General features: G+C 36.3%; 1 protein-coding gene across 6 annotated transcripts in view; it reads right to left on the bottom strand.

Moving 5' to 3' along the window:
• The window catches only part of EDA (ectodysplasin A), a 374,177-nt gene that overhangs the window by 76,076 nt on the left and 272,401 nt on the right, over window positions 1-25,700 (bottom strand). For all 6 annotated transcript variants that reach the window (XR_013761242.1, XM_079124916.1, XM_079124915.1 and 3 more), the window contains exon 2: window positions 905-1,010. Coding sequence is in view for 5 of the 6 variants with exons in the window: in XM_079124916.1 (XP_078981042.1) it covers window positions 905-1,010 (106 nt within the window). In the remaining variant the exon portion in view is untranslated. The remainder of the gene's footprint in view (window positions 1-904; window positions 1,011-25,700) is intronic.

A 25,700-nucleotide genomic window follows, 5' to 3' on the forward strand; every position in this document is an offset into this window, starting at 1 on the left:
CCATTTCTTCAACAGCTCCCACCTTCTGGAACTGCTTCTACCACTAGCCCTTACTCACATTGACAAATGTCAGCTTAAAAATCTCATTTTAATCTTTACAAAATCATATTGCTTTGTAACCCCCTCCAGACACATATCATTGGCAGATGTAGCCAGACACATGCTGTTTTTGAATCCAGATGGCTTTGCAGCAGCCCAGAGCTATGCATTCTATAAACCCTTGTGCCAAAGGGGTAGCATTCTGTCACATGATGATTTTGAAATGAGTGATTCAAAGACCCTGCCCAGGAGCTAGCTCAACAAATTTTTTATGTTCCACAGAATGCACTGCTAGTTAACTCAAAACTATTACACAGCACTGCCTTGGTGAGGGGGCAGTCAACATCACCAACAATGAGCCAGATATTAGTCCGGATTCTGAGGTTATAGAAAGAGAATTGAGTCCTTACCCTGTAAAAACATATAGACTAGTTCTAGAAGCTTTACTTTAGATTTGGACATGGTAGCAGATATGAACATTGATATGATTATTATTGGAATTTAAAAAATCATGTAACTGCCAGCATGGTGAAACACTCTCTCAATTCCAAAAATATGACCAATTCCTTTGATGGCCCTAGAAGATGTTAAATGTCCCCAGGACAGAGGAGACCCTTATGGAGAGTGATACTGAGAGACATAAATGCTACTTTGGCTCTCAGACATACTGAGAAAGTGTTAAAGGTATCTGGAGTTGGAGGAAGGAAGATCCTTGTACAGTTTAGTTCTATATCAAAGGTCTTTTGGTACATTAGGTTGGAGAAATGTTCTGTGACCTTGGATCTGTGGACAATATATGATATGATGAAGGGTTTTTATTAAGAGATAACTCAGAAGTGATAAAGGATCATCTGAGTAGACTTACCATCTGCTCCTTCACTGCTTTTGCTTCTTTTATTGCGGCGAACACGCCTACTTTCCTCATCAGAATATGACTTTTCATCAGGGAAGAAGAAATTCAGCAGGGCCATCTGTGCAAATAACAAGTAAATGAGTGAAAGGTTGACCCTAGTCAGCCATAGCCAACATTAAAAGAAAAAAAAAAAAAAACAAACAAACCAACAAAAACACAAAAAGCAACTGGTTTTCAATAGAATGTCTGCCTTTACTTTAAAGTCAACATGTCTAAAGCCAGAGTTCACCTTGTCCTCCATTATACAAATGCTTTTAATTTTGATACCAATATTGTTTGAACCACATAGTCATGAAATTTCAGTTAATCTCTGAATCTTCTTTCTTCTGCCCTGAATATCTAATGAGTAATACATCAGGTCACATATGTCCATGGTTTCAGAGGGCTTGGCCCCAAATTTCTAACTCTCCTCACATATTAATGATGCTTGCCCAGAACTAGACTCGAGTTTGCTACTCCTCTTTGTACCTCATTATTTTACACCAGTGATTTTGTCACATTCCTATTTATGCTGTACTTTTGATGCCCCCCCCAAGTGTCAGCCATCCAAAACTTAGGCATCCTCTCTGTCAACACTCTTGGGGGAGTTAGTTATGACAAAGTGAAAAATTATTTTCTCCTTTTCCAAGACTCCTACAACACTTGTGGTCTAGAAAAATCATTTTGAGCACGTAAATAAGTAGATTACTTATCCTATTTTGTTCAATAACTTTTTTTTTTATTGTAAACAAATGGGATACATGTTGTTTCTCTGTTTGTACATGGCGTAAAGGCATACCATTTGTGTAATCATAAATTTACATAGAGCAATGTTGTTTGATTCATTCTGTTATTTTTTCCCTTCCCCCCACCCCTCCCACCCCTCTTTACCCTCTATACAGTAGTTCCTTCCTCCATACTTGCCCCCCTTCCTAACCCTAACTCTAACCCTTCCCTCCCCCCCATTATGTGTCAACCTCCACTTATTAGTGATATCATTCGTCCTTTGGCTTTTTGAGATTGGCTTATCTCACTTAGCATGATATTCTCCAATTTCATCCATTTGCCTGCAAATGTCATAATTTTATCATTCTTTATGGCTGAGTAATATTCCATAGTATATATATACCACAGTTTCTTTATCCACTCATCAATTGAAGGGCATCTAGGTTGGCTCCACAGTCTGGCTATTGTGAATTGAGCAGCTATGTTGTTCAATAACTTTTAAGGAAAAGTTAACTTTCCCATCCTTAATTACTAAGTTGTCATACAAAAATGTATCCTAATAAAATATAAGGGTTTTTTTGTTAAAAGAAAGGAAAGACTCATTTTGGTACTTGGTGCTTTCTGTCTTATAATCATCTCTCATAATAAAATAATGTTTCATATGTGAATGATTCTACTCCTTCTCAACCACTTACTAGCTGTGTAATCTTAGACAAATCATATAAGCTTTAATTTCCTTATCTGAAAATTGGAATAATAATAGTTCTTTGCTCATAAAGCAGTTGTAGGATTAGCACAGCACCTACCAGTACATAATATGCACTCACTAAATGTTTGCTATTACTATTTAAAAAATTAATCATCAAAATAGATAGGGTAGTTTGGAACTGAAAAAAGAACAAATGAATCTGCATTTTATTCTAGTGTCAGTTCAAAAAAGAACAATTCCAGAGTCTTCATTCTGTTGCATCTCTTATTAGTTGGAAGAAATAAGTTGAACCCAAGAAAGCTTTAATTTTCCATACAAACTTTGTTGAAAGCCCTGTGATTTACTGTTTATATGGAACAATTATATCCAGTAGCCTTAAGGTGCAAGGTTAGCATTTTTTAGGGTCAGAATCTTGGAGGGTACATTAATCAATTAAATATTAAATTAATAGGTGACTATACAGGTAATATTTAATTTATACATAGGATTGCATTTCAAAATGTACTTATATTGAAGCATATGAAATTGCCACTTTGTATGTCAAAAATGGTTGTAGGGAGTGGGCAAATAGCTCAGCTTGCAGAGCACACGGGCCCGGGTTCGAATCCCCAGCACCTCGGAAAACAACCTGGTGGCTTCAAAAAAAGTTTTCGGACTATGCCAACCCTCCTTCTTCTCAAAAATGGTTGATTATCAGCAATTTCACATGGTTCAACTGAGCAGGATTTCTGAGTCACTTGTTCGAAATGTAAAATGCATTTTCTCACAGAATCAACATAATGATGGCTGGCTAGATCCACAGAAAGTTACTTAGTACACAATATAAATAAGTTCATGCACTAATAATAGATTAAAATCAGACTGTTATTTTACAATAAAATCTCAATCATTTGCAACTCTATAAGTCATTCTGGATAGAAGAGTTTTCTTGAAAATTTTTGAGTGCTGAAACTTACTTCAACTACATTGAATAGAAATTAGTCTTAATTTAGGACTTACTGAATATGTGCAGGACTACTTGCCAATACTATAAATGGCCCTAGCCACTATAATTGTGGGGGTTCATTATTATTACAATTATATGATTACAATTATAGTAATACACGATTTGCTAGAGAGGAGATTAAAGTTATCTGGGAGCAAGAAGGGAAGCACCTAATACAGAGCAGGAGTAGATGAGATTTCTTGGCAGAGGTGCTACCTATTTGATCCTGAAAAATATCAAGGATATAGTGATAAATGAGAAACTGAAAATGTATTTCAGGCAACGGGAGAATTGTGTTTAAAGACCCAGAGGAAAAAGAATAGCAGTTTTTGCATCTATGAATAGTTTAGAATAAGTGGTAGGAGGTGGGGAGGAATTGTGAGAAATGAACCAAGGGATATTCAATATGTTATGGAAGTAGATCATGTTAAGAAATTTAGACTTGATCATCTGAAGGATTTGTTCCTTTTCTAAATTTTTGTACCTTATGAAAATTTGAGGCATAATTTACATATAACAAAATGCATCAATTTTAAGCATACAGTTTAAAGAGATTTGACGAATGTATACATCTTTGTAACCATCACCCAAATCAAGATACCTAACACTTTTATCACACCAGACTTTTCCTTTGTGCACCTTCTAGTCATTCCCCAGTACCCTGTCCCAAGCAATCAGTTTTGATTTCTATTACCATATCTTAGTTTTTCCCATTCTACACTAGCATCTCACAAATAATTTTTATACATATGAATGAATATATCTGCAAGTCTTTCACATTGTCGCATATATCAGTAGTTCATTCTTTTTAGTGGTCAACAATATTTTATTATATGCCTCTATCACTCTTTAAAAATGCATTCACCCACTGATGGGCATTTGGGTTATTTCCAGTTTGGACTAGGATGAATAAAGCTGATATGAACATCTGTGTATAAGTCTTTGTGTGGATATGTTTTAATTTTTCTTGTATAAACACCTGGAATGTAACCTCTGGGTTATATGATATGTGTCTATTATAAGAAAGTACTGAAATATTTTAACAGAGTAACTGTGCCAATTTATATACCCACCAGCAACATACAAGAGTCCTAGGGCTTTGCATCTTTACCAACACTTGGTATTGTCAGCAACTTTTATTTTAGCTACTCTGGTGGATGTAAAGTAGTATTTCATTGTGGTTGGGTTTTGAGTTCTTAAACTTTTTTTGGTAGCAAGGATTGAACTCAGGGGCACTCCATCACTGACCCACATCCCCAGCCCTAGTTTGTATTTTATTTATAGACAGGGTCTCACTGAGTTGCTTAGCACCTCACTTTGGCTGAGGCTGGCTTGGAACTTGCAATCCTCCTGCCTCAGCCTCCGGAGCTGCTGCAATTACAGGTGTGCACCACCATGCCCGGCTCTTAAGCTTCTTTTTAATGTTACCTTGCTGTCAACTATGAGGTTTCACTTCTTTTACTTGTAATATATTTTCCAGTCCCTTCAAATTTGCTGCTTATAATTTGCTATAGGCTTGATATCGAGTTAAAACGCATCAGATTCATGTATAAACAGAATAAAAAGGCAGTGAGTGTAAATTTGAATGGTTTTTGCAATAAGTAAGATGGATGTTTTCTGGTGGCTTAGAGGCCATTCATTTACTATTTGATTCCTGGGTGCAGTGTGGATATGTGAATTTGTTATATAACCAAGTTCTATATGGGTACAGGATAATGCTATTCCTAGGGAAATGGGATTTAAATTTTAAAATTTGTTCTAATTAGTTATATATGACAGTGAATGCATTTATGCACTTTGATATGTCATATATAAATGAGGTAAAATTTACATTGGTCATGTAGTCCTATATGTACATAAGGTAATGATGTCTGTTTCATTCTATCTTTCCTATCCCCATCTCCCCTCCTCTCCCCTCCCATTACTCCCTCTGCCTAATCAAAAGTAACTCTTTTGGGAAAAGGTATTTTGAAATGCAAATGGAGAACTTCCATGCTAACACCAACTACAACTTCAGAGGTTTCTTCATGGCCTTTGGGCTCCCTCATGAGTGCAACTCCTATAGGAGGTCTGACAGGGGCTCACATACTTTATGTCCTGGTGGTGATAGTGGGACAAAATGCTCATGTAGTTACTGTTCCAAAGTGTCTGACAACAGTTTGTGAGAACTCAAGCTCCCAGAACAAGATGGATGATGGAGAAACAAACTTCGACAGACAGCAGAAACAACTTCAGTTTCCTTGTGTAGTAGGGATATCTCAAAGTCCCACAAGAGACGCTGTTGATGGGTACAGGATATTCATAAGTTGAGTGTTCATTACAAGGGAAAATGCTTTGAATGGTTTCTATTTTCTCAGTAAAAAACAGAGAAAAACAATACAACATGCTGCTTCAAAGGAAAGAGATTCCCCATTCACAGTGCTTTGATTTGAGTCTCAGAGGTAGAAGGATAAACTATCCTCTATATAGTATAATGGTAAAGACAATAATCAGTTCCTGTTTATACAACAAGTCCAGGATTTTAGCTTTAGTTTTGCATTCATTAGTATGGCCTCCAGAGGCAAGTTGCAGAATATGAACAAAACAGCCTTCTCTTTTAGAATATTGCTTTCCTATTGCACAAGGGAGGAGGCATCAGGAATGTTGGCCACAGCCAGGAATTTTGCTCAAGGGGAAAAAAATCTAATTCTTTACACTTTATTAAATGATTACACCCTTGTTTCTTATGGTAAAATTACATGGTAAACAGCACCTGCAGATTACAGGGATCTCAGTTGGAAACAATTCATTAGCAGTGCAGACATGAGGGATACATCCATTATTGCTAGTTGACTCTCCAGATATTACTACAAACATATTTTTTCCTAATATTTAAACCCACAAAATTATTGGATACTTTTTTATATGAATTTAATTCATTTTCTATTTCATGGTTAATATACTTGATTGTACTAGATGATTCATAGGACATGATTCACAAGCCTCTTGAGGGAAGGGGCCACACCTCATTCATATTTTCATACCTAGTGCCAAGCCCTGGGCCTGGCACACAGTAGGCCCCTAATTTATATATATATATCTGTTAAAAGATCTGGGAGATTTGGTTGTCTGGTGAGGGCTGTTTTCTGCTTCCAAGAAGGTGTCTTGTTGCTGTGCCCTCTAGAGTCCTCACATGGTGGAAGGTGGAAGGGCAAGAGAGCTGAATGCCTCAGGAAGCCTTTTTTATGGGGAACTTAATCCTATTCATGAGGGAGGAGTCCTCATGGCCTATCTACCTCTTAAAGGCCCTACCTTTTAATACCTACCTTTTAATATTAGCAACATATGAATTTGAAGGGGACACATTCAAACAACAGTATATACTATCACCAATCTATTCCTTAAAGCCAGAATTTTATCTGATCCTAACTGGATCTATTTTCTGGAGACCAAACATGTACAGGTAGGCTAAGGATTCAATATGCCACAGGCAGGAAACCAATCAATGGAATCCAAGGAGTGAGAGATCATATAAGTCAGTGATTTTCAAACTGTGGTGTGCTCAGAATCACTAAGGCTGCGTAAGAAAATGTAGAATCCCAGGCTTTCCCCTCCCACAAATTAGATTGTTTAGGCCTGAGGTTGGACGCTAGAATCTGACTTTTCAGTTTGTCTACTAGGGCACCACAGGCACTCCTTGAACCACACTTTAAGAAACTGCTCTATTGTTAGTTTTTCAACTAGTTCATTATTTATAGATCAAGAAGGCTAAGACCTCTTTTTTCTTTCCTGGTAAAATAGGTCCCCTGCATCGTGTGTTTTCACCTTTTCTTCTGTCATTCTTGGAGTTAATCTGTTTATAGAAATTGGTACTTCATCTCTCTCAATAGGAGGCAAGTACATACCAGGACTTGTAAAATCAGCAAATTGCCTCTCTCTAAAAAAGTTTCTCTTTTAATATTCATGAATAACTAATCTATTTTTCTTATTGAAACCACTGCTATCACCACCATCATCTATCAACAATCAGCTTGGATCTTCAAATAAAATAACAGCATTTATGCCCTGAAATAGTCAAAAAAATCTCCAAGTGATCCCAATATAGCAAGATATGAGCATCCCAGTATCAGTGAGTGAAGTAGTGCTGCCCAAATTAGCTTTATTAACATGTCACAGATATAAAATTAATACAAAAGGTGGCACTGAACACACTTCTAATCTTATTAAGAACCTTAATTCAACATGCTCTGATTATCAACAAAAGGTCTGGAGAGAGGGTCATCCAGAGTATTATCATCTAAACAAACACTGAGTGCTTACCTTATGGAGAGTGTTGAACTAGACACCATCTTTCACACACATAGATGAACATGCAAATAATATAGTGTTTCCTTGTAGTGCAAAGATAGCACTACATAATAGCAGACAGTAAGGCTTCAAACATAGCAATAAGAGAAGCACAGTATGTGTTGGTTGCCGAACAGAGTGTGCCAGTTGCTGGGACTGAGCAAAGAAGAACATTCAATGTTGATCACAGCATCCCATGGGAGCTGCTACTGCCAGTATTGGAGCAGAAGTAGCAACAATCAGCAAAAAAATACCAAATGAACTTGGCACCTTGGATATCTCTGATGTGAGTGTCAGAACTTTCCATCCCCCATTGTAGATATGTTGAAAGATTTCTAAAGTTATGCGTAATGCTCAACATGGAAACTAAACACAACCACCATTTTCTTTTCTTTTCTTTTCTTTTCTTTTCTTTTCTTTTTTTGGGTACTGGGGATCAAACCCAGGGCCTTGTGCTTGTGAGGCAAGCACTCTACCAACTGAGCTATATCCCCAGCCCCACAACCACCATTTTCTATCACATTCAGAGCTAAAAGCAATCACTGAATCCTGCTTCCTAGGCAGTTTGACTTAAAAACCATTGTATAACAATGTAAGTAACTGCAAAGCAGAAAACAAAATAAGAAAATAAAAGTAAAAAAGGAAAGGATTTTGCTTAGGGAGTTTGTAATTACATTAGTGTGAAATTGTACTACAGACCAGCCCAATTTTTGACTTTTCTTAATATGATTTTTTGGGCTGGACAAATCATGTAACATTTACCAAATATTACCTCCTATAACTTAATGCTAATTTTTCTTCCCTTTGTAGGTAAGCTCCTCCAAGGGAGGTATGTTTTTGGGTTCAGAGTTGGTATGGACTTGTCCTCTGGATGAGGGTGAAATCTGTTTAAGATAGATATCAAAGGGCAAGGTAAGTCATCATAAATACATAACTACTAATGTAAAGAGGTGAAATGGACCTCTCTTCCAACTTTCTGTTTCCTGAACATATAGAATATGGCTAGAAAAATAAAAGCCTCTTGAATTCTCATCAATGAATAATATAAGTTGTGTTCAGCTTTTGCATAAATTTTGAAAATTCACAACCACCACAGATGTCACATTTACCTCATTGATCTGTTTTATTGTTGGAGCCAGAGTCATGTTTAATGTGAAATGGCAAGAGAGGACCACCACTACTGAAATTCTTGAAGTCAGATGGTCTATCACCATTAAAGCAATGTTCATTGCTGACATGTGAAGAGATGCAATGACAGAAGACCATCCTTGGTATGATGAGTTTTATGGCATAACCACAAGCAGGGGTGGCATAAGAAATACTCTAAAAGATGCAGTAAAGCGTAGCTTCAAATAACATGACATAGCTGTGGGCTGCTGAGTAAAACAGCAGCAGAGACCAGCTTGGAATGCAGCAATATGGAATTTGGAAACTCTTTTTGAGCAAAGGCTTTCAGCTGACCACAAGTTGAACACAGAAATACAGACAGTGACAGGTTATACAAATAGCAGCTGAAGCCACAAACCAAAAAGCAGTTTGTATATATGTCAGACAGAAAGAACTCTTGGTTGAAGATTTAGAATTTGCTCCCCTTGAGTGCGGGCGAAATCAGTGTGATATCTGAATAAGAGGAAGGGTAGAAATATATACTGGATGTCACTGCTTTGCCTTGGGAAGTGTCTTCTTAGTTTGCAACCTTCATACTTTTAAAGTGAAAGGTGTTTTGGCACATATGGAGAAGAACATACTTCTACTGGTAATACCTGCAAATCACTAAATTTTACCTTTGTGAATAGAATCAACTTAAAAATTAGTTCAATTTTGGATTCCTAAAACATTAGTACAGATAAAACCAATAAATTGTCAATTCTTTACAAAGCTGAACCAATGTCAGCTGGAATAGCTTGTATAATCCATTTAGTTTAAATAGGATACCCCCTCAGCATTCCACAAAATCCATTCCATTTTCAATGGAGACCTAAACAGCAATATTCATGATCTAATATGGAGGAAGGATAAAATTGAGGTAGTAGTGAGGAGAGAGTAGCAATAGTCAAGATTTGTTGGCGAGGACTAAAATATAAAGAAGAAAGAAATTAAGAAACAAATGACTATTCTGAGAGGGAAAAAATATTCCAAACATTGTAGAAAATTAAGCAGTGGGGGGATTTTAGGGAAAGATGAATCATATTCAGTTTGAGTAGATACTGAAATAAATTGTAGACAAGAGTTCAATGATTATTATTAAGGCTCAGATGATAATGATAAAAAGGGCTAGAAACAGTGGTCAGAACAGACTCATTGGAAGGTAGATGGCAAGGAAATGATCACAGACAGGTAGCCAGTGGATTGCTAATCTGAAGACTGGCTCACAGGAATATCAATATAGAAAATGAATCACAGAAACCAGTACATAAGTTCAAAGGTAAAGGTTAGGCAGGATAGGATGTAAGGATACAAGTATATTAAGGGCAAGCAGATTAATCAGAGGTGATATAATCAGCAGACATTCAGCCTATAATAAGTGAACTAAATGTGAGTATTGGGAAAAACAGTAAGTGGCCTGGGTGAAGTGCAGAATTTTAAAAACTGCAAAACTAGAATCACCAAGGGTATAAAAAGACTAGCAAGAAAACTGTGAGGGAGGGAAGACCATTTCACTGTGAGATTAGATAAATCCTAAATTGCAATCCTGTCCTCAGTTAACTTGGCATTTTAGTGCCTCTTGTGCCCAAGTGTGGCCAGGGCCTCTCTTGAGATAAACACCAAATAACTGTTTCTATGATATAATGGCAGACCAGTCCTGTTTCAATAGCTGTAAAACTGAGAGAAAAAAATTTCAACATGGCTCTTGATTAGAATTCAGTACTAGAATGTTTCTATGGAAATGTTATTTTCTCAGAGGAAAATTCCTAACTCTTGCTTATGACCATGACAGTGAGTAAAGAAAGCCTCATGCTGATTATTGTCTCATCATTCTTTTCCATAGTATCTCAGCAGTTACCCACTCAAAAATAAATTAGGATAAAATATAAACAAATAAAATGAAGTACGGCAAATAACCTATTCATTTTAGTCAATTTTATGCATATCCATTGTTTGATTGTTAGTGTTAGACTAAAGCCATCTTTCCACAGAGCAATGGAGAATTAGATTTCATCACTATCTACCAATCTCTTTCACTAAGTTTTAACTCTAATGAATCCTCTAATTTCTACTAATGGGTAAACAATGTAGATTCATCCAGTTCATAGCTAATTGTTCCTAATTACAAGTATTTTCCAAAAAATTCACAGAAAGCTTTAAAATTTAAACAAGTATACAGACATCTGGATTAAGGTAGCTGACTAACCAAACAATTTTAGTTCCTCTTGCCCAAGATATTAAAATGACAAAGAAACAGGAAAAGATATAACAAAGAGAATAATAGAGGGAATTAGTAGAAAGAAGATTTCAATATATTTCTGACAGGCAGAAAGTAGATAGGATACTGCCTGATAAAGATGGGCAGAGAACGTGACAGAGGGGGCCTTATAGCTTGGGAGGATGCTTCTCTGTCCTGGAAGATCACAGAGAATTTTGAAAATTGGAAATGCCAAGTAAGGAAGAGGGTGAGATGGAAATGTTAGACATTCATTGAAAATCTGTATATTGAAAATTCATCTTCCTTCCCTGTGAATAGAACCCTTGGTATATAGACATTTATTCTGGGAAAAAAAATCAGAAGTTTTTTGTTATAGTTTGAATCTGGAACCTGGAACATATCCCAAAGGCTCATGTGTTGAAGGCTTGGTCTCCAGCTGGTGGTTCTATTGGGAGGTGATGGAAACTTTTGGAGGTGGGGCCTAGTTGGAAGAGTGCCTCATGTGGGATCTGCTTTTGAGGGTACATTTTGTTCCTGGACCCCTCCTCTGTTCTCTGTTTCCCACTTCCTGGCTGCTATAAGGCAAATAGCTTTGCTCCACCACTTCCTGCTGCCATGATGTTCTTTCTCACCTGTGGTACAAACAATGGAGCCAGTTGACAATGGACTAAAATCTCTGGAAGCAGGAGCTAAAATAAATTTTTCCTCCTCTTAGTTGATTTTCTTGAGTATTTTTTCTTGGTGATGAAAAGCTAACATGGTCTTTCTCTAAAGAGATTGATTAAATTGCATAAGAAGAATTGAGATAGAAAATATGGGCAATAATGAGCTATAGCAAAGGCCTTTACATTTTGGAATTTAGATGACCCCCCCACAGCATAATGAATCTATGTACCTGTGTAGGGTTTTTAAATTTATGGGTCTTATATTTGGGGTAGCTAATAATTTTGTTCTACTCCTAGACAGATTATGAAATTTCAGAAAAATCAAAGATAAATAAGATCCTAACAGCTTCCAGAGAACAGAAACATCAAGTTAAAGGAATAATAGTTGGAATGGGCCAGGTACAGTAGTGCACACCTGTAATCCTATCAACTCAGAAGGCTGAGGCAGGAGGGCAGGAGGATCACACATTTGAGACCAGTCTTGGTAATTTAGTGAGATTCTGTCTCAAAATAAAATGTAAACAATGGCTGGGATGTGGCACAGTGTTTAAACACCCCTACATTCAAGCCCAGATACCAAAAAAGTAAAAAAGAGTTGGAATGGATTGGCCATATTATTGGCAACACTGGTTGTAATAACAATGGAGGAATGCCTTCAAAGTTCTGAGTGAAAATTATTTTGAACCTAAAATTTGGTTTCTAACTAAATATCAATCCAGTCTGAAAGCAAAAGAAAGACTTTTTTTAGATGGCAAAAATTCAAACTTTACCTCTTACACCTTTTCCCTACCAAGTTACTTAAGGAGATATGCCAGCAAAATGAGGGAGTAAACAAAGATAGACATATGTATTGTATTGCTCACTATTATTTTGGAAATAGCAGACTTAAAAGCAGAGACTAAAAAAGTAAGTCCAAGGATAACAGTTGCACAGCAGGCCTAAGGAACAGTAAGTTCAAATGCAAGCAAAGAAGGTTCCAAAAGGAAGGCATCCAAGAAAAGACAGGGAGAGGGGCTCATGATTTTGTCCATCTTGAAGAAATCAGAGAGAATGATTAATGTCATAGATAATGCAAGAAAAATAAAGTATTAGAAAATTCAGAAAATAAAAGTTATATAAATCAAGAATGTAATACTCTCATAACACTTGATGAAGAGAGAAAATATTTAAATGGTTACCAATAGTATAAACACTGCATACTGATTTTCAACTTTTAGAATTAACCAATATATAAAAGTGTAGGATACTTAATTACAAAGACAGCTGTAGATAAAGAACAAAACATAAATATCATCCCTCTTGGCAGTGTTTTGTAAAAGGGTAAATGACAAGGGTTGGTAGATTGAAGGAGTAAGAGAAAAAGGGAAAGAGTAGGGAACTAATAAACTCTTCTTACAGAGTGAAGAGGCCTTCTATATTTTATGGAACAAGAAATAAAGGTCTAAGTATATTCCTCAAACAGAGGACCTAAAAAGCACAATAACTACAATGGGAGAAGAGGGAGGATAAGTGAGATAAAGCCTCATTTATCACATCAAAAAGTTAATGAAGCCTAAATATATAAATCAAAAAAATAGGAGAATTACCAGCAGCAATTATGAGAAGAACTAAACAGAAAGAATTAATAGAGTTAAAGGTAATTTCAGAGGATTAGGAGAGGGAGGGATGGAACAGTGAAGCACTGCTTATATTATAAGCTTTTATGTACATAGTTCATATTTTAAAAACACATGCATGTATTACTTCATAAGATATAAAAATAAAAATAATATGCCTAATTCAAAATGAACCAGGAACCTTGAAACAGAAATCGTCTAAACTCAAATTAGCATCTGAGAACCTGTATCTGAAAAAGAGGGCTGGCAAGAAGCCACCTAAGCATAGCTCCTGCTTCTATTATCTAATCTGCTTCTTGCCCTGAAAGCTTATGCCCTTTCTCTTATACCCACTGAAACAACAGAAATGCTGGATTAAGGTATGACCAACTTCATTTTAAGTCATACAGATTATTTGTATGGCCTTGTACAATAATCTCCACATACTTAAGTGCATAACTTGTTTTGACATATGTATGTATACTTGTAAAATCATCATTACAATCAAAGAAACGATTCCCGATACTTCCCCCAAGTTTCCTCATGTTCCTTTGTAATGCCTTCTCACTCAGCCAGGTCCCTGATGTCATCTTCATTCCTAGGCAACCGATTATCTGCTTTCTCTCACTATAGGCTAGTTTTCATTTTCTAGAATTTCATATAAATAGATTACAAAGTATGTTCTATTTGTCTGGCTTCTTTTATTCAGCATAATTATTTTGAGATTTGTCCATGTTATAACATGTATCAGCAGTTCATTCCTTTTTATTGGTAAGTTGTATCCTGGTGTATGGATATAACCGTTTGTATATCCATTCACCTATTAATGGACATAATAGTTGTTTCTAGGTTTTACTTACTAAAAATAAAAATGTTATGGACATTGGTGTACAAGTCTTTGTGTGGACACATGATTTCCTTTCTCAGAAAATAACTAGGAGTGAAGTTGTGGGTTTCATATACCATATAATGTGTATATTATAAGAAACTAACCAACTGTTTTCTAAAGTGGTTGTAACATTTTATATTCTCAAAAGCAGTTTATGAGAGTTTGTTTCTCACATACTCATTACAACTTGGTATTGTCAGTCTTTTTAAGTTTAGCCTTTCTAATAGGTATGTAGTTGTCTCTTATTGAGATTTTAATTTGCATTTCCCTAATGACTAATGAATATTCATATGCTCTCTGTTGAAATATGTTCAAATCTTTCACCCATTTTTTAAACATTGAGTCTTTTATTTTTTTATTATTGATGTTTTTAAACTTCATTATATAGTCTTGATATAAGTCCTGTATCAGATATGTGATTTGAACATATTTTCTTCTAATATATATCATGTCTTTTAATTATCTTAATTGTATGAAGAATAGAGGTCTTCGTTTTGAAATCCAACTTATTATTTATTTTATGGATCATGCTTTCTTATTGGTGTCATATCTACAGCAAATTTACATGATTCAGTTTATAATTAGGTGAGGATCCATTTTGGGTAAAATTTTATATAGAATGTGAGGTATTAATCAGGACTTATAAAAATATTCTCAAATGTTCCAGCACATTTTTTTATTAAAAGAACTATACTTTATTCAATGTACTGCTTATACTTTTTTGAAAATCAATTGATCAGATATGTTTTGGTTTATTTCTTGGGTCACTATTCTTCTTGATCTATTTATTGTTTTTCTCCTTGGAACTAGGTGTTGAACCCAGGGGCATTTTACCATTGAACTATATGCCAAGCCCTTTTAATCTGTTAAATTTTATTTGCTAGCTTCCAAATTGGGGTCCTTCTGTCTCAGTTCCTGGAGTCAGAGTTGGTGGGATTTTTATATTAAAAACATTGTGTCTTCATTTATGTAACTTTCTAATAAGCCTTGAAATCAGGTAGTATAAGTCTTCCAACACTGTTCTTTTTTGTTTTTCCAACTTGTTTTGAAAGTTTAGGTAATTTGCCCTTCTACACAAATTTTAGAATTAGCACATCAATTTACAGAAAAAAAATTAGGATTATATCAAACCTATAGATAAAGTCTGGGAAAACGGCACTTTTTTATTGTAAACAAATGGGATGCATGTTGTTTCTCTGTACATGGAGTAAAGGCATAACATATTTGTAATCATAAATTTACATAGGGTAATGTTTGATTCATTCTGTTATTTTTTCCCTTCCCCCCCAACCCTCCCACCCCTCTTTTCCCTCTATACAGTCCTTCCTTCCTCCATTCTTGCCCCCCTCCCTAACCCTAATCCTAACCGTGACACTAACCACTCCCACCCTGCATTATGTGTCATCATCCACTTATCAGTGAGATCATTTGTCCTTTGGTTTTTTGAGATTGGCTTATCTCACTTAGCATGATATTCTCCAACTTCATCCATTTGCCTGCAAATGCCATAATTTTATCATTCTCATCTAGGTTGGTTCCACAATCTGGCTATTGTGAATTGAGCACCTATGAACATTGATGTGGCTATATCTCTGTAGTATGCTGATTTTAAGTCCTTTGGGTATAGGCTAAGGAGTGGGAAAGCTGGGTCAAATGATGGTTCCATTCCAAGCTTTCTGAGGAATCTCCATACTGCTTTCCAGAGTGGCTGCACTAATTTGCAACCCCACCAGCAATGTATGAGTGTACCTTTCTCCCCACATCCTCTCTAACACCTGTTGTTGCTTGTGTTCTTGATAATAGCCATTCTACTTGGGGTGAGATGGAATCTTAGGGTAGTTTTGATTTGCATTTCTCTTATTACTAGAGATGTTGAACATTTTTTCATATATCTGTTGATTGCTTGTAGATCTTCTGTGAAGCGTCTGTTCATATCTTAGCCCATTTGTTGATTGGGTTATTTGTATTCTTGGTGTAGAGTTTTTTGAGTTCTTTATAGATTCTGGAAATTAGTGCTCTATCTTAAGTATGAGTGGCAGAGATTTTCTCCCACTCTGTAGGCTCTCTCTTCACATTACAGATAGTTTCCTTTGCTGAGAGAAAGCCATTTAGTTTGAATCTATCCCAGTTGTTGATTCTTGCTTTTATTTCTTGTGCTATGGGAGTCCTGTTAAGGAAGTCTGATCCTAAGCTGACATGTTGAATATTTGTACCTACTTTTTCTTCTATAAGAGGAAGGGTCTCTGGTCTGATTTCGAGGTCCTTGATCCATTTTGAGTTGAGTTTTGTGCAGGGTGAGAGATAGGGGTGTAATGCCATTCTGTTGCATATGGATTTCCAGTTTTCCCAGCACCATTTGTTGAAGAGGCTATCTTTCCTCCATTGCATATTTTTGGCCCCTTTGTCTAATATGGGAAAATTGTATTTATTTGGATTTGTGTCTGTGTCCTCTATTCTGTACCATTGATCTACCTTTCTATTTTGGTACCAATTCCATGCCATTTTTGTTACTATTGCTTTGTAGTAGAGTTGAAGATCTGGTATTGCAATACCCCCTGCTTCACTCTTTCTGCTAAGGATTGCTTTAGCTATTCTGGGTTTCTTATTCTTCCAGATGAATTTCATAATTACTTGCTCTATTTCTGTAAGGTATGTCACTGGGATTTTAATTGGAATGGCATTGAATCTGTATAGCACTTTAGGTAGTATGGCCATTTTGACAATATTAATTCTTCCTATCCAAGAATGTGGTAGATCTTTCCATCTTCTAAGCTTTTCTTTAATTTCTTTCTTTAGTGTTCTGTAGTTCTCATTGTAGAGGTCTTTCACCTCTTTTATTAGATTGATTCCCAAGTATTTTATTTTTTTCGAGGCTATTGTGAATGTGGTAGTTTTCCTAACTTCTCTTTCTGAAGATTCATCACTCATGTATAAAAATGCTTTGGATTTATGAGCATAGATCTTGTAACCTGCTACTTTACTGAATTCACTTATGAGTTCTAAAAGTTTTCTGGTGGAATTTCCTGGTTCCTCTAAGTATATAATCATATCATCAGCAAATAGTGATAGTTTGAGTTCTTTTCCTATTCATATCCCTTTAATTTCTTTGGTTTGTCTAATTGCTCTGGCTAGAGTTTCAAGGACGATGTTGAATAGAAGTGGTGAAAGAGGGCATCCCTGCCTTGTTTCAGTTTTTAGGGGGAATGCTTTCAGTTGTTCACCATTTAGAATGATATTGGCCATGGGATTAGCATAGATGGCCTTTATAATGTTAAGAAATGTTCCCACTATCCCTATTTTTTCTAGTGTTTTGAGCATAAAGGGATGTTGTATTTTATCGAATGCTTTTTCTGCATCTATCAAAATAATCATGTGATTCTTAAGTCTGTTGATATGGTGAATGACATTTATTGATTTCCGGATATTGAACCAACCTTGCATCCCTGGGATGAAAACCACTTGATGGTGGTGCACTATCTTTTTAATATATTTTTGTATGCTATTTGCTAAAATTTTGTTGAGAATTTTTGCATTGATGTTCATTAAGGATATTGGTCTGAAATTTTCTTTCTTCGATGTGTCTCTGTCTGGTTTAGTTATCAGGGTGATATTGGCTTCATAGAATGAGTTTTCGAGGGCTCCCTCCTCTTCTATTTTATGGAATACTTTGAGGAGTAATGGAATGAGCTCTTCCTTAAAGGTTTTATAGAACTCGGCTGAGAACCCATCTGGTCCTGGACTTTTCTTTGTTGGTAGGCTTTTGATGACCTCTTCTATTTCATTGCTTGAAATTGATTTATTTAAGTTGTGAATGTCCTCCTGGTTCAGTTTAGGTAATTTATATGTCTCTAGAAACTTGTTGATGTCTTTGAGGTTTTCTGTTTTGTTGGAATATAGATTTTCAAAATAGCTTCTAATTATGTTTTGTATTTCACTCTTGTCTGTAGTGATATTTCCTTGTTCATTCCGAATTTTAGTAATTTGAGTTTTCTCTCTCTTTCGCTTTGTTAGTGTGGCTAAGGGTTTATCAATTTTGTTTATTTTTCAAAGAACCAACTTTTTATTTTGTTAATTTTTTCGACTGTTTCTTTTGTTTCAATTTCGTTGATTTCAGCTCTGATTTTAATTATTTCATGTCTCCTACTACTTTTGGTGTTGGTCTGCTCTTCTTTTTCTAGGGTTTTGTGCTGCAGTGTTAAATTGTTTATTTGTTGATTTTTTCTTCTTTTGTTGAATGCGCTTTATTGAATAAATCTTCCTCTCAGTACTGCTTTCATAGTGTACCAGAGATTTTGATACGATGTATCTTTGTTCTCATTTACTTCTAAAAATTTTTTTATTTCCCTCCTGATGTGTTCTGTTATCCATTCATCATATAAATAGCGTATTATTTAATCTCCAGGTATTGGAGAAGTTTCTGTTTTTTATTCTGTCATTTATTTCTAATTTCAATCCATTATGATCTGATAGAATACAAGGTAGTATCTCTATCTTCTTGTATTTTCTAACAGTATCTTTGTGGCATAAATTATGATCTATTTTAGAGAAGGATTCATGTGCTGCTGAGAAGAAAGTGTATTCATTCTTTGTTGGATGGTATATTCTATATATGTCTGTTAAGTCTAAATTGTTGACTGTGTTATTGAGATCTATGGTCTCTTTATTCAATTTTTGTTTGGAAGATCTATCTAGTGGTGAGAGAGGTGTGTTAAAATCGCCTAGTATTATTGTGTTGTGGTCTATTTGATTTCTGGAATTGAGAAGGATTTGTTTGATGTACATGGATGAGCCAATGTTCGGGGCATAGATATTTATGATTGTTATGTCTTGCTGATTTATGCTTCCCTTAAGCAGTATGTAATGTCCTTCTTTATCTCTTCTGACTAGTTTTGGCTTGAAGTCCACATTATCTGAAATGAGGATGGATACTCCAGCTTTTTTGCTGTGTCTGTGTGCATGGTATGTTTTTTCCCATCCTTTCACCTTTAGTCTGTGGGTATCTCTTTCCATGAGATGAGTCTCTTGAAGGCAGCATATTGTTGGATTTTTCTTTTTAATTCAATCTGCCAGTCTATGTCTTTTTATTGATGAGTTCAGGCCATTAACATTCAGGGTTATTATTGTGATATGATTTGTATTCCCAGTCATTTGACTCATTTTTTTTGTTTATTTCATTTTTTTTGGTGTGCTGGGGATTGAACCCAGGGCCTTGTGCTTGTGAGGCAAGCACTTTACCAACTGAGCTATATCCCCAGCCCTCATTTTTGTTTTTTGACATGATTTGGTTTCTCCTTTATTTGGTTACTCCTTTAGGCTAGTTCCTCCCATTGCTGAATTGCATCGTTGTTTTTCATCTCTTCCTCATGGAACATTTTGCTGAGAATGTTCTGTAATGCCGGCTTTCTTTTTGTAAATTCTTTTAGCTTTTGTTTATCGTGGAAGGATGTTATTTCATCATCAAATCTGAAAGTAAGTTTTGTTGGGTATAAGATTCTTGGTTGGCATCCATTTTCTTTCAGGGCTTGGTAAATGTTGTTCCAGGCCCTTCTAGCTTTTAGGGTCTGGATTGAAAAATCTGCTGATATTCTTATTGGTTTCCCCCTGAATGTAATTTGATTCTTTTCTCTCGTGGCCTTTAAAATTCTGTCTTTATTTTGTATGTTAGGTATTTTCATAATAATATGCCTTGGTGTGGGTCTATTGTAGTTTTGTATATTTGGAGTCCTATAAGCCTCTTGTACCTGGTTTCCCATTTCATTCTTCAGATTTGGGAAATTTTCTGATATTATTTCATTGAATATATTGTTCATTCCTTTGGTTTGTTTCTGTAAGCCTTCCTTAATCCCAATAATTCTTAAATTTGGCCTTTTCATGGTATCCCATAATTCTTGTAGATTCTGTTCATGATTTCTTACCATCTTCTCTGGTCAACTTTGTTTCAAGATTAAATATTTTGTCTTCAATGTCTGAGGTTCTGTCTTCCAGGTGTTCTATCCTATTGGTTATGCTTTCTATGGAGTTTTTAATTCGTTTTATTGTTTCCTTCATTTCAAGGATTTGTTTGTTTTTTTTCAGTATCTCTAACTCTTTATTGAAATGATCTTTTGCTTGCCATATTTGCTCTTTTAACTGTTGATTGGTGCGATCACTTAATGCTTGCATTTGCTCTTTCATCTCTTCCTTCAATACCTGCATTTGCTCTTTCATCTCCTCATTTGCTTCCCAGATTGTTTTAATTATGTATATTCTGAACTCCCTTTCTGACATTTCTTCTGCCATGCTGTCATTGGGTTTCATTGATATAGTATCTAGGTTTGTTTGGACATTTTCTTCCCTTGTTTTCTCATATTGGTCAGATATCAGTGGGACTCTGAGATATTGCAGATTTTCTCTATTGGCTTATAGTGTCCCTGTAGATTTCCAGTATATCACCTCCCAGCCTTCAGTAGCCTGAAGTCTTGGAGGAACTTGATAATGCAGTGCTTCTGAAGAAAGCTGCCCCTAGCCCACTACTGGGTCCAGGGCTGGGGGCTGGTTCTGCATAGAAATCCTCTCACTGGGTGGGCCTGGTCCTAGAAGCTGGCTATAGACAGGGCCTGCCCCCACCTGAGGGAGCTGGGCTGCTAGGGGAAAGCCTCTCCCTGTCTTGCCTTGGTCCCAGAAGCTGCCTGCTGGCCAGGGCCCGCCACTAGGCCCGGGGCTTGGGGTTGGCTCTGTATGGAAAAGCTCTCACTGGGCGGGCCTGTTCCTAGAAGCTGGCTGTGGATCGCGCCTGCAGCCAGAGGGAGCCAGGCTGCTTGGGGAAGTCTCTCACTGCCCTGCCCTGGTCTGAGAAGCCACCTGCAGGCCGGGCCCGCCGCTGGGTTTAGAGCTTGGGGTTGGCTGTGTGGGAAAAGCTTTCACTGGGCAGGCCTGCTTCTAGAAGGTGGCTGTGGACAGGGCCTGCCGCTGGAGAGAGCAGGGCTGCTTGGGGAAGTCTCTTGCTGCCCTGCCCTGCCCCGAGAAGCTGCCCACTGTCCGGGCCTGCCGCCTGGGCTGAGCTTCACTCAGTGGGAGAGACTCACCCCGTGGTTCTATGTGGGTTGGAATCTCTCAATTCCTCCCCTTCTTGAATCCTGAGTTCTGGAGCGATGGGAGATGCAGTCACCCTCTAGTCCGCCATCTTGGATCTCTCCGAAAAATGGCATTTTAACATATAGTAATTTTTGATGCTATTAATAATGGTATTAGCTGAGCGTGGTGGTCCATGCCTGTAATCTCAGTGATTCAGGAAACTGAGGCAGGAGGATTGCAAGTTCAAAGCCAGCCTCAGCAAGTTAGCGAGGCCCTGAGCAACTTAGTGAGACTCTGTCTCAAAATTTGAAAAAAAAAATAATAAAAAATAAATAGGGCTGGGGATGTGGCTCAGTGGTAAAGCACCCCTGGATTCAATCCCGGTACCAATAAATAAATAAATAAATAAATAAATAAATAAATAAATGTTCAGAAACGACATGGTATTGGCATCGAAATAGACATGAAGACATATGGAATAGAAGACAGACAAATCCACAAACCTATAGCTATCTAATATTTGACAAGGTTGCTAAAAATGTATCTTGAAGAAAAGACAGCCTTTTTAACAAATGATGCTGGGAAAACTGGACAGCTATATGGAGAAAATAAAATTAGACTCCTATCACTCAACCTGCACAAAACCTGGAGTGGAATAGATCAAAGACTTAGGAATAGACCAAAACCTTTAAAACTGCTAGAAGAAAATATAGGGGGAAAAAAGGAAAATATGGGGTCAACACTCCATCATAGAGGTGCTGGCACTGACTTCCTTAACAAGACTTCCACAGTACAAGAAAGAAAAGCAAGAATCAATAAGTGAGATGCCATCAAACTAAATAGCTTTTGCACAGCTAAGGAAATGATTAAGAGCATGAAGAGAGCTAGGCATGGTGGCTCACATCTGTAATCCCTGTGATTCGGGAAGCTGAGGCAGGAGGATCGCAAGTTCAAAGCCTGTTTCAGCAACATAGTGAGACCTCTCTCTAAATAAAAAAAAAAGGTTGGGGATGTGGCTCAATGGTTATGTTCCCCTGGGTTCAATCTCTAGTACAAAAAAAAAAAAAAAAAAAAAAAGAGTGTTAAGAGAGAGCCTACAAAATGGGAGGAATCTTGCCCAGTTACTCCTGCAATAGGGGATTAATATCTGGAATATAAAAAGAACTAAAAAAACCTTAACATCAAAAAACAAAGAATCCAATCAGCCAATCAATAAATGGGCAAAAGAAGGAAATAGAATTTTCTCAAAAGAAGGAACACAAAAGGCCAATAAATATATGAAACAATATTCAACATCTCTAGCAATCAGGGAAATGCAAGTCACAACTACACTAAGATTTCATCTTACTCTAGACAGAATGGCCATGATCAAGAGTACAAGTACCAAGAAATATTGCCAATATATTGGCAAATATTGTGAGGGAAAATGTATACTCATACATTGTTGGTGGGACTGTAGTATAGTACAACCACTCTGGAAAGCTGAATGGAAGTTCTTCAAAAAACTAGGGATGGAACCATCTCACTCCTTGGTATTTTCCCCCAAAATCTGAAAGTGGCATACTATAGTGACATCACTCTTTATAGCAGCACAATTCATAATAGCTAAATTATGGAATGAACCCAGATGCCGGTCAATAGATGAATGATTAAGAAATTGTGGTATATAACAAGGGGGGAAGGGGAAGAATAGAAGTTCAGTGGATTAGACAAAGGGGAATGAAGGGAAGGGAGGGAGGATGGGACTAGGAAAGACAGCAGAATTAATCTAAAATAATTTCCTATGTTCATATATGAATATACCACAAGTGAAACCACATCATGTAAAACCACAAGAATGGGATCCTAGTTAGAAAAAGTTATACTCCATTTATGTATAACTTGTCAAAATACACTCTACTATCATGTATATCTAAAAATAACAAATAAAAAGAAATTATGGTATATATACACACACACATACAATGGAGTCTTAGTCATAAAAAAGTAATGAAATTATGGCATTTACTGGTAAATGGATGGAAATGGAGAATATCATGCTAAGTGAAATTAGCCAAACTCAGAAAATCAAAAGTCGAATGTTTTTTCTCACATGCAGAAGCTAGTGTAAAATTAAGGAAAGTAGGAGAGAGGGACATGATATCATAAAGAACCAGTCAAATACAAATTAGTAGACAAATGAAAGGAAGTCTAGTATGAAGTAGAAGAAGGAGAATGGGAGAAGGGAGGGAGGACTGGAAGGAAAATGGGGGAATCATGAACTGAAACTGAATGTATGAATTTGTTGGAATGAACCCAACTACTATGTGTAACTATAAATCCCTAATAATAATAATAAAATAGAATAAAAAAGAATGGAATTGTTGGAAAATTTTAATTTATTACTGTTCATTGCTAGTGTATACAAACAACTGATTTTTAAATAGTGATCTTATGTCCTGTAAACTACTTAATTCACTTACTAGTTCTTTTAGTTACTTTGTAAATTTGCAAGGCATTTACAAAGATGATCATGTTGTCTGCATATAAGGATGTTTTTGTTTCTTTTCAAAACTGATTGCTGCTTGTTAATTTTCCTTTCCTTATTGCATTGCTAGAAGTTCCAGAACAATGTTGACTGGAAGCAATGAGAGCAGACATCCTTGCCTTATTACTTGATTTTAGAAAAGTACTTAATCTTTCATCTTAAAGTATGAGGTTAGCTATAGGACCTTTGTAGATGTCCTTTTTCAGAATGAGGAAACTCTCCCATACTAATAAATGAGAGTTGTTATCATGAATTGGTGTTGGATTCTGTTATACATTTTGTATCAGTTGATATAATTCCATGTTTTTTCTTTTTGAACCTTTTAGCAAAGTAAATTACATTATTCTCCCAATTAAAATAAATTAGGTCATAACTGATATATAAGTTGAAAACAACCTAGTGAGCACCTACCCAGTTCTATATTCCAATGCCTCAACTAGAACACTAAGATAGGAGATCAGAATCTTGTTTAGGTGAACGGACAATGATCAACAGATATTTTCATGTTTGTCCACCTTTCCATCCATTCATCCATCCATTTATCCACTGTTTTCTAGATACTTGCCTTTAAAATATTGTGCAAGGCCCTGGATTTCTAAAGAACTTTCTCGATGTTCTTCTGAGGCTTGCAATCTCTAGTAAGGAGATAAACAGGTAATCACATTTGTGGGATTAATCCCACAGTAAGATCACAGAGGAGTTTTTCTTTAGGGTAGAGAAGTTGGGGAAGAAGACAATTGATATGCTTTTTGAAAAGTAAGCAAGAGACTTCTGGGCAGAAGTGATAGGGAAGGGCAATCCAGAAAAGTAGTCATGACTTATGGCACGGTTTTTATTCTCTCTACTTCTCAATGCCCCAGTCCCCACCACAGCATGATGGTTGAGGATAATCTTTTCTTGGATTTTTTTTAAGTCTACAAGGAATAAGTGTATGTTTATATATATATTCTATAATAATTTATATGTATAAATTGTAAATAGATGTATTATAAATACATATTTTATATACACACACACATATATATATATATATGCTATACGTAAATTTTTTCCTTTAACCTTGAGTTGAATCTACAATCCAGGAGGATGCATATCCTCAACCCTGGAAGACCAAGGACAGTGTGTGAAGTAGAGCTCTGTGTGAAGGAATGGAGGGTCACTGGCAAACAGTCAGCAATTAGGAGTAATTTCTTGGGGTATCTAGCAAACAATCAGCAACTAGGCGTAGCTTCTTGGGGTAGCTGTCTAACCTCAGAATCGTGTCAATCGGGCATTAGGAATGCAATTAGAAATACTCTGGCTTCAAAGCCTGTATGTTTGCCTAAGGACCTAAATTATCATTTGCTCACTCTCTGATTACCCCAGCTCCATGATGAGCCAAGTTCTACCTAGCACTGCCAAAAAACAGCAAGAAAGCTTTTAATAGCTTTAAACAAGTTTTCAGATTTCTTTGGCAAATCAAGTCAGATGTACAGTATCTTGCTGGGGTCTTTAATTGACATTGAACAGGGACCATGCAGAGCCAAGTTCTAAGCAATAAATAATTACGTTAGTACTGAACTCTTTGGGTACTTGCCAGTCACAATTTTCATTTTGACTTGTACTAATGGTTACTGTTGAAATAGTAATCAGAGACCTAATCTCTTATCAGCTGGTACCTAGTTGTGTGGAAAGTGCTGCCATATCCTGCCTGAGAATTGATTAGAAATGTTTTGTGTTATTCCTTGCCAATAAAGGTCAAATTCTGTTACAACAACTATCTAAAACAAACAGTGGAAACTTTTGTAGAATGAGAAAATTTCTAAGTGTATGTTGATAACACATTTATTTGCAGCAACGTTCAATACAACAAAGCTAAAGAAAATCAAAGGATTTGATTCACCAAGTAGACTTTTTTTGTAAAGGATATTAGGCTATGAAAACTTCTTTT

The sequence above is a fragment of the Sciurus vulgaris genome (assembly GCF_902686455.1).
Source record: "Sciurus vulgaris genome assembly, chromosome: X".
NCBI classification, from domain to species: Eukaryota; Metazoa; Chordata; class Mammalia; order Rodentia; family Sciuridae; genus Sciurus; species Sciurus vulgaris.